Source organism: Nyctereutes procyonoides, unplaced genomic scaffold (assembly GCF_905146905.1).
Source record: "Nyctereutes procyonoides isolate TBG_1078 unplaced genomic scaffold, NYPRO_anot_genome, whole genome shotgun sequence".
NCBI classification, from domain to species: domain Eukaryota; kingdom Metazoa; phylum Chordata; class Mammalia; order Carnivora; family Canidae; genus Nyctereutes; species Nyctereutes procyonoides.
This window is the reverse complement of record NW_026575033.1, coordinates 14,802,254-14,814,870: the sequence shown is the minus strand read 5'-3', so window position 1 is coordinate 14,814,870 and position 12,617 is coordinate 14,802,254. Positions and strand designations below refer to the sequence as shown.

The 12,617-nt window shown below is 32.3% G+C and overlaps 1 protein-coding gene across 2 annotated transcripts in view; it reads right to left on the bottom strand.

The window, feature by feature from the left end:
* Window positions 1–12,617, bottom strand: part of NBEA (neurobeachin) — a 672,481-nt gene that overhangs the window by 472,564 nt on the left and 187,300 nt on the right. For both annotated transcript variants that reach the window (XM_055317362.1, XM_055317363.1), the window contains exons 19-23: window positions 8,213–8,294; window positions 7,210–7,333; window positions 6,196–6,388; window positions 3,430–4,446; window positions 1,248–1,465 (exon numbers count right to left, since the gene is read on the bottom strand). In XM_055317362.1, coding sequence (XP_055173337.1) covers window positions 1,248–1,465; window positions 3,430–4,446; window positions 6,196–6,388; window positions 7,210–7,333; window positions 8,213–8,294 — 1,634 coding nt within the window. The remainder of the gene's footprint in view (window positions 1–1,247; window positions 1,466–3,429; window positions 4,447–6,195; window positions 6,389–7,209; window positions 7,334–8,212; window positions 8,295–12,617) is intronic.

The window sequence follows — 12,617 nt, the reverse complement described above, 5'->3', positions numbered from 1 at the left end:
CAAAACTGATGAAAAATAGAAGTAGAAACTTTCTACGGCAGACACTGTTTTCCATTATAGCTATTTCTTCTTCCCTAACACAATCTAGATTTTGTTCTCTTGTTAAACTAGATCAGGTATAGAAAAGGTAGCTTTACCTCAGCTAACTAGGTTATTAACCAGTATTGCTCTACATAGGCCAATCATAATACCATTCATTCCCTTTTGCTGGTGATCAATTGCTGGCACATTAGAGGTAAGGGGGAGATTTTTTGAGGGGCTTCTTATAGAAAAGAAGAAAGAGGATGAAGGTAAGGAGTAGGAAAAGGAAAAGTAGAGGACCAGAGGAAGAGACAGAAGAGAAGAAAATATGGAGAAGAAAAGAGGAGAAAGAGGAAGAGGGAGAGGGGAAAAAGGGAAGAGGAGGAATGAAGAAAGGGATAAAGGAGGAAGAAGAGTCCCTGCCTTCTACTTTGAGCAAGTTCCCTATGTTGAATTCGTGCTGGGAGCTGAATCAGTCACCTTGAATCTTAGAAGGAAAGTAGGAGAAGCAGGGAAGCTTCCTTGAGTCCAGAGAAGACCATGCCACTGATTATTTAAGTCAATGACAGTGGGGTACTCTGTCAAAGCCATCAACCTCCTAATTTATGTACATGCACAAATGATGTATTCTCATAATTGCTTAATTTGTTGCATATTTGCTATTAGAAAATTAACTGAAAGTGAGGCAAGGTACTGATTTAATTTATGCAGTTTTCCTTAAGTGATGATTTAATTTATATAGACTTTTAAGTGATTATATGTAAACTACTGGTAAAGGCTCTAAAAATAGATGTCATAAGGTGATTTTAAATTTTATTTTAATACTATATGTTATAATCTTATTACCAAGAATATATTTAATATACAGTATTAACTTTAACAGAAAAAGAATAAAAATGTGGAAACAGCTTTGAACCAAAAATGAACCTTTTTATTGTTGTTAAATCTTTTTTATATATAGAATAGGCAATACCAGACTTCAAAATTTTGCTTTTTAATTGTCTTAAGCCTAAGTTCTTCAGTAACTTTTGTTTTGAGCCTTAGACCTATAACCTTTGCAAAAGTATTCATGTTTCTATATAAAATTTCAATGTTGGATTATTTTTAATAAATTTAATTGTGAGATTATTCAATGATATAATTCCCTATTGATCAACTGATGTCACTAATTTAAAATACTAATTTTAAGTGGAAATTGCCTTATTTAAGAAAAGAAATATTTCTACCTCCTCCAAACATGTACATCTGTTTCTAATGCAAATAGTAAATCGGTGAGAAGTCGCTGGTGCATTGGAGACCATTTAAACTCAGGGATACGGAACATTGTAGTGCGTGGGCCAGGGCTGAACTGACGTCGCTGTTCCTCAGTCATTGGCATCCCTCGAAATCCTAAATCCACACGGAGATCTCTGTCTTGCTGTGTAATAGACCGACCCTGAACAGCCTAGAGAAAGAAAAGGTGAACTTTGCAGACTGCAAAAGAAATAGTTCATTTCAAAAGGAAAACAGCATGCATGTCAAGTGAGGGAGTAAAGCTTTTGCATAGGACTTTGATAGGTTAATATATTCTACATATATTAATCATCAGAGGATTCCCTGAACAGAAACCATTTTGAGCTGAAGAGGCTACTGTTACTACTTTTATTTTGCTATTCCAAAAACTAAGCAAGGTAATCAAACACCTCAGGTCTAACACCAAAGTTCACATTGAAAACCTAGTCCTCTTTACTCCTGTTTATGAAGTCTTCATATTAGACCACATTTCTTCCTTAGGAAAGTGAACATATAAATTGAAGTATAATTGGTGTATGTCATTAACTATAACTGGAAACACAAGATTAAAAAATATTACTTGAACAGATTCAAGTTAACTCAAAAGTCTATTTCACTCACAATACTTCAATTTAGAAAAATAGTACATTCATGGGACGCCTAGGTGGCTCAGCGGTTAAGCATCTGCGTTTGGCTCAGGGCGTGATCCCGGGGTCCTAGGATCTAGTCCTATATCAGGCTCCCTGCATGCAGCCTGCTTCACCCTCTGCCTGTGTCTCTGTCTCTCTGTGTCTCTCATGAATAAATAAATATTAATAGATAAATATAATAATAATAATAAATATTTTTTTAAAAAAAGAAAGAAAAATAGTACATTTGATAAGTTAGAAAACCAGAAAAAATGCCTACAAACTCTGACTGAAAACCAGGCAAGCACAGTGATTATTTTGTTCAATAAATAATGCACCATGCTTTTATTTCTTTTAGGTCTTTACCAGACTCACTATCTCTACTCCCTTCTATGGCACAATTGCCACAAAAATGGAAACTGGTAGTTAATAGAGAAAAAAAAAATACCCTTGCCACACACAAAATACATTTTTATATTTTTTGTTTCTGTTTTTATTTTCCAGACACAGAATACATTATTAATAGTTATTAGAGTACAAAGACACTAGAAAGCTATAGTTTACTCTTGATAGTATAACTGTAATGGAAACATGTTAATTTTATCTTTGTTGACATTGAAAAGTGAGTGGAAAACCCAGAGAACAACCAAAAAAACTGAATCATTAAGGATAAAAGTATTTTTCAAGTCTTAACCATCAGGTAATTTAGCCTACAAAATAAGTAAGTAGTCTTAAAATTGAAAGCTCCATAATAAAAATTCATATCAGAAAACAACATCTCTTTTTTAGCTTTATTCTGGCGAGGCCAGAACTGCAGCACTAACGTTTCCTTAATACCAGGCCTAAGAATCCTTAATTTTCTCATAACAGATTCTTACCCATGTAATTGTAAAGAAAATTCTCATTTCTAATGTTCACAGCCATATTACCTACCTCACAGGGTGGTTGTGAGGATTAAATTTGAAAACATATAGCACAGTGCCTGGAACATAGTAGGCACTTGATAAATAACAGTTCCTCTTCCCCTTCCCCTTCCCCTTCACTTCATTTATCAGTTCAATCTGGGCTCCAAGTCCTCTTTCCTATAATCCACAGAACAAGGCTGGGCCTGAAGCTTAAAAGGTTAAAATTAATCAATTATTCAGAATAAAGCTCTTAGTACAAAATGTACAAATTTAGACAAAGAGTCACAAGCTATTAAAATGGGTAAAGAGCCCTTAAAGGTCCTATTTTCATCTAGTATAACCTCTTGTATTGTATAAGGAAATTCAGGCCCAGAGAGGTTCAACAAAGTTACACAGACAAAATGTGGCAGAGTTGGAAATGCAATTCAGATATTTGAAATGTCTTTTATGTATAGTACCACATTATTTGATTCTATAAATCACTATAATACCATAATTAAGTATAAACGTGGTGTAACTGGTAGAAATTACTCTTTTTGCTGTAGTGCTAACAACTCAGTATCTGTTGAATTCATTTTTAGAACTCATGTAGGACAACTCACTTGTGTTGTAGCAGTGGTCTGGATTTTTCGAATTTCCTTTCCTGATTCTTTGCCATCGTCAGATCTCTCAGTATCTGAAATTATACTTCCTGCATCAATATTTGGCACAGTTTTGCTTCCAGATGACTCAGTTTCCAGAGTTGTAGCAGTCATTTCAGCATACTCTAACCCTTTAGAGGATGATGCTAAGTCTCTTTCAGAAATACTGCTCATTCCATCTGAAGTTGTATGGATTTTGAATTCTTTTTCTTCTATTATACTTGAGGCACAGCCTAAGTCTACACTACTAGTCATGTGAGCAAGTAATCCAAGATCATCATTAACACCAAGATGTACTTGTGTGTCCTGGATATTTGGAATAATATGATTGCTAGAAAGTTCAGGAAGAAGTTTCTCCTCCTGCTTGGGTATTTTATCAAAGAGAAATGATGTACTACTATTAGGAAGTTCATCTTTCTCATCTGCTAATGTTATCAATGGACCATTATCCTTTTCTTCATTTTTTTTAATGATACCAACACTTCCGTGTACATTGTTCTGGAGTTTCTCAACAGCAGCACTATATACATTGTCCAACAAAGATTCCACCTCCACAAGGGCACCATTTTCTCCACCTACTAAAGTCTCTGGTGATAAATCCATATCATCAAGTTTTACTTCTGTTGCTTCTACTTTTTCTGCTTTTATATCAACTAGAAGATCATGTACTTCCACATGTACACCACTTCCCGGTCTGTCTGAATTTCCAAGAATATCATCTGACACTTTTGTTGACATGAGCAAGTCTCTAGTATCTGTGCTGACAGGGTAATCTGTCTCACTTTCTGGGCTCTGGCTTTGTGAAAGGTCTTCTATCTCTCGAATTTCCAATCCACCTTTTGCTCCTGTAGTCTGTGATGAAAGACCAGAGATGGTGCTCACATTCCCTTTTTTTCCCTTTTTAATGTTTTCCTCCTCCTGTCTCTGATATTCTTCATACATTTTTGCTAGGTATTCCTTATGTGCTTCATAAGTGACCTTAGGAATACGCAAAGAAAACATTAAGGCATTTTATATACATACTGAAAAGAAGAAAATCCAAATAAAGTTCTGTATAATAGTAAAACTGAAGTAAAAAAAAATTAAGATTTCAAATGTAGCACATATTAAGATAAGTTCCACTAAATAATTGGAGATAATTATCAAAAAAAGTTAGATATGATTTATTATACAACTTGTCCCAAAAGACAATCAAGTAAACTAGAAACATTAAGGTTTTAAGTACATTAAGCTTTTCTCTCAGATTAAGTATTTCAATGTTACTCTAACCTAATATGCCAGTTGAAGTCCTGCATATTTGACTTCAGCTACCACAGAAAATTGGCTAATAATATATAATATCCAAATTACTATTGCTATATCAGTTTTCACCATCTACTCACATGTGTGCCTACTACCAACAACTAAGATTGTTTAAAAATAACATATATCTATAAATATATGCATTTTTAAATTGTTATAACATCACAATTTTATATTTATATAGGCTACTTTAATAGGTTACTTTATAAGTAACCAATTACTTTACAAGAATAAAGAATAAGAATGGTTAAGAATATTTTTTCAAAAAAATGCAGTTTTTACTTAGAAAATACTATTTTAAAATTTGTTAATATAAAGATAAAAGGTGCCAATTATGTTGTAAAATATAAGTTTTAACAGTAATAAAAATCTTTCCTGATAGGCACATATGATATTAACTTATACTTAAATGATAACAATATTTTAGGTTAAGAGGGATCTTTCTTTGGAGATTATCTTGATCCAAAACTTCTTTATTTTACAGAAGAGGAAATCAAGTCTCAAAAGTGGGGGCTGACAAACTGTAGCCCATGAACCAAATCTGCTTATCACTTGTTTTAGTAAAGTTTTATGAGAACACAGCCATATTTAATTTTTTACATACTGCCTATGGCTATTTTCACACTACATGGCAGGGTTAAACAGTAGCTTCAGAGGCTATATAGCCCCCCAAAACTAAGATATTTACTTTCTGTAATGTCTTAAAAACATTTAAAAAAACCATTTTTCTAACCTCTGCACAAAAAGACTAAATGAATTTCCTAAAGTCACAAAACTTAATTATGGCATAGACTGGAGTAAAAGCCAAACTTCTGACACCCATGCTTTTCCTATGACACCACATGAAAAATCTTAACCGTGATTTCTCAAAATCTAATGTGTACATAACTCTTCATTTTAATCCACTACTTTCCCTTACCAAGATCAGATAGATACATAGATAGATAGATAGATAGATAGATAGATAGATAGATTCTTTAGAACTAAAAAGAAAAGATAATGCTGTTAAAAATACCATTAAAACACTTACTTATGATTCACTTGGAAATAAAAGCAACTTCTGACTACTTTTTAAAAGTCTTAAAACATATATTTCAGAATGTATTTCATGAAATATTCTTTTAAGAACTATATTTTAGGTAAAAGAGCTATTGGCTTAGACTTAAGCTATAAATATGTGTGGTATCACTTCGAGGTCTAAAATTCCTAACTCATAAACCTGGAATTTCAATTAAATGATTTATAAAATATTTTATGCTAACAGTTTATGAACACAGAGAAAATATAACCAAAAACAAAAAGAAAGGTGAGATAAAGGAATGGCCATAATGTGAAATGGCCACAAGATGGCACCAGATGTGTGTTTACAACCATTCACTCCACAGCTATAACCCTGATGATATAAAATGCTAAATCTCTTTTTACCTTGGAATGAGCTATTGAGAGTGTATCCACCCAGACTCTCCATCCTCCCCATTCATATTTTATTGCATGATACAACAGAATCCGGAAGATATTGTAGACCATCTCGGTAATTTTCTGTTCCTCAGAATTTTTAGGATTGATATAGCCAAGAGAAAACATCCAATCTTGCCACACTGAACACTGCAATAAGCATCTAGTGGGAAAAAAACTCATTAAAAATACCTAATTTATATTAGTATTTACTATTTGGAAATTTAGATAAAGAATGAAAATATGATCTGACCTAGATAAAGCAAGGTGCACTGTCATTCTGCACATTCTATATTCTATACCTGGAATGATTTCCTCCCATTTTTCTACCTGGAAAAATCCAAATTATCATTTCAAATTGGTTTCCTAACTCTCCCAGTCAGATTTAGCTACTGTTTCTCTACTCCTTCATCACATGTAGCACTCACAATGCACTTAATACATTATATATTAATCAGAGTTTTACGGTTATCTTATCCACTAAATTGTACCAAGACTGGATGCTAAGACAACTTGTGTAGCACAGTGCTTTATACATACCAGATACAAAATAAATATTTCTGAAATTAAACTCAGGAAGCAACGATGGCAATAGACTTTACCTCCTGTCTTAGCTAACTAGCTCAAAAATGCATGACAGCAATCAGTTATCAGACAAAAATTTAGAGAAGCATAGATGAATATGAGGAAATCCAACATGATTACAACAGATGGGTGTCACCAAAAGGAATGATGCATTTTAAATAAGGGTCTGTGAATATTCACAGATACAATTAAAATGTAATAGCCACATAATCAAATAAAAACATAAAAATAAATACAAATGTAATGAATGTAGATTATATCAAAGAAACATAAAATGCTTTTTTTGATAGTTACCATTACTTAGCAATATGGGAAAGATTTGAAAACTTTTTTTAAAGAGATTGAAATAAAGAAGAGAATTATACAATAAAGTTTTGTTATAGTATTGAAACTGCTTACCTTCTATTTTCACGGCTGTTACTGAAAAGTTTTATCATGTCAGATAAAAATAAACGACGAACTTCCATCAGTTCTGCACTTGGTGTAGAATTTTTTAACAAAGTTGCCACCACCTTAAGAATCACTGTAAATGAATTTTAAAAAAGGTCAAGATTTAGAACTACAATGTATTTTCCACTCAAGTTTTACTCATTTTCATCTTAGCTTTAGGGGTAGATGAGTTTTATAGGTATCATGAACTATGGTAATCATCATAATGATTAAGGTGGTTATGAAAAGTTTTGCTTTAGTTTTCCAAGTTACCACATTATGACTGCATTACAATGAAGAACTGTTGTTTAGCTAGCTAGTATCAAAAAAATAAGAAATAACAAGATTGGTGAGGATGAGGAAAAAGGGAACTCTCATGCACTGTTGGTGAGAATGTAATTTGGTGCAGCCACTGTGGAAAACAGTATGAAGGGTCCTCAAAAAATTAAAAATAGAATTATCCTTACGATCCAATAACACCACTACTGGGTACTGACCCAAAGAAAATTAAAACACTAATCCTAAAAGATAAATGCACCTCTATGTTCACTGCAACATTATTTGTAATAGTCAAGATATGGAACCACCCTAAGTGTCCATAGGTGGATAAATAAAGAAGATGTACTATATATACACAATTGAATACTACTTGGTCATAAAAAAGAATGAGACCTTGTCTTTTGCAACATGGATGGACCTAGAGGGTACTATGCTAACTGGAAAAAGTCAAATACCGTATGATTTCACTTACATCTGGAATCTAAAAAACAAAACAAACAGAAATAGACTCCTAAATACAGAAAACAAATTGGCAGTTGTCAGATGAGAGTGGGGTAGGGAGATGGGTGAATGAGACAGATGAAGGTAATTAAGGGTAGCATACTTCCAGTAACAAAATAAGTAAGTCACACAAATGAAAAGTACAACATAGAGAATATATATATATATATATATATATATGCTGTTTGCTCACTTGGATTCTGAATTTTCACTGTAGAATCTGGCTCTGGATGTGGTTTGTGTACAACTTGAGTACATACTTGCTCTGTCAAGATCTGAAAGATGAAGAATTTGAATTTCATTTAGAAAACAATTTTTTTTCATTTAGAAAACAATTTAAATCATAATTTCAAAATAAACAAAGAATTTACAAAAAATGTCAATTCTGTCAAAAATCAAATGAAACCCTCTTCCAAAGGGTCATTCAGTCATTCCACATACTTCTAAATTTTTCAACTCTCTAGTTTTAAAATTTTGTTTATTATGGATAAAGACAAAAAAAGAACTAATATCTACAGTAGGAAAGATTAATTAGGAAATCCAAAAATTTATTCTGTTTGAAATACTTTCACAGTGTGTATATCCTTAATATACTTGTGTTGTATATTGTAAACATTTGACTCTTTATGTCATCATTAATTTAAAAAACTTAGAAAAAAGAAAATAAAAATATGTCTAAGCCTGGGTGCCAACTTCAAAATGAAGTGTGATAAGGGAAAAATCTTTATTAAAATTGTGGTCTATTGTCATCTATCCATGAATTTTTCTATAAACTTTTTTCTAATAACAAAAAAGGACAAAATGTTGGCCAAATGAAAATCAAAATTCCAAAACATTTTCTAATTTTTCCACTAAAATGCAGTCTCTATGAGTGCTGGATTCTTAACATATCTTTTTCACTGTTATATTCCTAGCAATCAGCACAGTGCCTGACACACTGCCAGTACTCAAACATTTGTGAAATTTAAGAATGGATAACTGAATTATATTTAAAGAATGGATATGTGACTGTTCACTGTTTTCTAGGCTTCATTCTGTGGATACCTCTATTCTTGCATATACAAATAATCTAATGAGACTAACCCTAACAACGATATAATTTTATAATAGTGATTTAACTTCTTGTTTAACTTAACATGCTAATAAATTCTGAATGAAACTTTTAGTTCAACTTAGGTTAGTAAAGTACAAAAACTATGGAAAAACCATAAAAGTTAGTTGAGAGTCTAGCTGTACATAGCTTTTTTTCAAAAGTTGGGGATGGAGAAAGAAAATTAGGCATAAGCCAGAGACGATCCCATCTGATTAGAAAAAAAAGCATGACATTCAGCAGTGGCATTTGTCTGACCCACTCTCACCCTCACTGAAGAAGAAGAAAAAGAAAACAGGAAACTGATTTACTGTACGTACATTAGGAATGTTTATCAAAAAAGTACTGACTTGAAATAAAAACCTAACTATTACTTAAAATGATAAACATAGGGCATAAGAACCTCTCTGCTTCACTCTTACATGTTTAGACTAAACATTTTGTTGTTAAAACTATACAGTCCTTCAGAATTTTCTGAACACAGTACTATAGACATGCACTATTAATCAGATTGAGTTGAGACATGGGACAGAAATTTCTTTGAAAACTCAAAGCATTTAAAAATGCCAGAGAATATTCAGTGGTTGGTATATGCTTACAAGAAGTTTTCACACTGATGTGCCCCAAAAAGCCCTGGTGTGGACCTACAGCCCACTGGACAAAATCCCTAAAATTCTATTTACAAAGAGATTCAAAATAACTATAGACAAGCTTGGAAAAGACCAGGCCACACTCCTCCATGATAGAGAATAGTCAAAACTTCCTTACCCTAAAAAGAAGAAACCTCATTATATAGACAACAAAACTTATCTCAAAGAATCTACAATTTAATATTGTCCTTTTTAAGTCCCTACTTGATCTTCTAAAGATAGGATAGTAATTGCCTTGCCTATTTAATAAAATTGCTATGAAGATCAAAAGGCTCTATATGTGAAAGTGTTTTTAAAATTCTCACATATTCAAATATGAGGGTTTTTTTAATTACAAAAACATATTCAGAAACTCAATCCAGCATGCATTAAAGAGCCACTTATGTGCCCACACTCTGTTACATGATTGGAAAGGAAAACATAGTTGCTAGGTGGAACTATATTTTAAGACTCTATTAATTAATACTCCAGAGACAGGCATAAATGCATGCTCCTGTTAAATAATAAAACATGGTATACTGTCAATAAAACCTATGTGAGTTTTTAAAAGGGAGAGGGAAATAATGACATATAAATAAGAAGAGATGAATATAGATGTAAACATCTTAATGAAAAGCTATGATTCAAGATGGGCTATGAAGGTTTGACTGGTATTGATTAGAGGTATGCATAGCAAGTAACTCCAGCCTCTACAAAAACAAAATAGTACAAAAGGGTTAGAACCACATATGAACATGAAATCCAAAATTACTGAACCAGTAGAACACATCTCAATTCACACTAGCCACATTTTAAGTGTTCCAATAGCCATCTTCACAAATTTTATACATTGTCTGCTATATACTGCCAAAAGATCTAACTTACTTTGTCCTTTAATATTGTTTGTTCTCTTATAAGCATTTTCAGATTTAGAATTTTAAAGATCACAATGACATAGAACCCATCTTAACTGGCTTTCCAAAAACTTTGCAAAAACCTCACATTCTGAAACATTATTGAAACCATAAGTTTGACATAGTTTTTTATTATTTCTGTACTTAATTTTATACTTTCCTACAGTTGTTGCGATATTTATTTTGACACTGTTTGAATTTAAGGTTATTTATCAAACCAAAATAGAAAATTAAGGTACAAAGAGCTTTCAAACTGAAGATTATCAACCAAGTGATTCTCACCAGGGGTGCAGGCCCTGATTGATGCTCATAAAGGGAATCAAACTCACACTGCAGGTTCTGAGGCTGTTTTCTTTTTATAGTTAAACTTCACTTACTATGTTAATGAGAATTAAATTCGAACCTATCACATAAGTGTTAATTTTCTGCAACTAGATGCTACCATCCAAAATGGTGCAATCTTTTAACTTTGGTGATCTAGAATTAGTCATCCACCATCCTGTCTGATAATATAATTTGGTCTGTTAGTATTAAAGTTTATGCTGAAGATCCTTTCTTCTTTTTTATGGGATCAACTGTGCTACCCAATCATATCATAACCATCTTTCTTTTTTGACTTTTTGTATACTTATGTTAATTTTTCTTTTCAGAGTATTATATTTAATCCAGTCCATCTTTCCAATTAACCAAGATTATTATTATTCTACTTTAAAAGCATATATTATTGCCAAATTGGTCAGAGACCTTGCAGGTTAGTTCCTTCATCTGCAACATCCAACATCCAGTATCAGGAGATCCAAACTTATCCAGACTTTCTCCAACTAAGACATGGAATCGGCAACAGCTTGGCTTTGTAGAGTATCATTAGAGACTAAAATCTGGATACTAAGAGAGTGCATATGAGTATAGATGGTAGGTAAAAATGATACTGCACTTGCTTTTGAGCCACTTTTCAGGAAGATTCACAGAAATAAATATATATGTATATATACATAGAACATTTTCTTAAAGGTTAAGAGTACAAAATGATTTTTCAAATTCAATGTATTACATTGTTATGCTACATACTTATTTTAATAGGTTTCACTGAATACAAAGATATTCTACTCTATTGAGACTAATTGTTTTGACAAGCAGAGGGTCAGAAATATAAGCAAAAAATTATTAAAAAAAAACATGTATAGGCATCATCAACCAAATGGACTAGTCTAAGAAAACCAAGATAGAAACATAAATAGATAGAGCTCTAATCTAATACTGTAGCAAGGTTTTGATTTAGAGGACTTTAATATTGTCCATTAAGGTAGATACGGACATTTTTTTGCCTTATGCACAGACACTATGGAATCTGCTTATTTTACAACCGTTAATTAGTCATATGTTACCAAGCAAATTGTTTAACTTGTGATTCTCAGGTTGTCTGTTTAACAAGACAACAATAAGAACCAAAAAACAGTTTCAGAGAGATGTTGTAAGGATCTGAGATAATGTATATAAAGTATTTATTCCAAAGTGACTGTCACAGGAAATATACCCCCCAAAATAGTTACTGTTATTAGGGAAATACAATACCAGAATCAAGATGTTTTGCATAGGGTAGGCCTTTCTATTCAGTTCTCTTTATAGATGTAAACATTTTTGTTTATAAATATTAAAACAATACAAAAAACTTTTGCTCACAAAAGTTGTGTTCTGGAGTATGAACTTAAAATTCATGTAATCAGAGAATGGCTGACATAAAGTTGCAATATTAAGCTTAGAAATGAAAGAAATAGTAGCCAAAAGAGTTTTTTAATTTATCTAAAAGGCAGCCACTCTTAAATTTACTGAGGATAATATAAAACAGAAAAAAGATGAAATAAAACAGCTAAAAGTAATGTTACAGATCTGGGGTCAAAATATTATTCAGGATAACATCTGTTTCTGTAATCAGATACAAATAAAACAGATACATGGGCAGCCCCC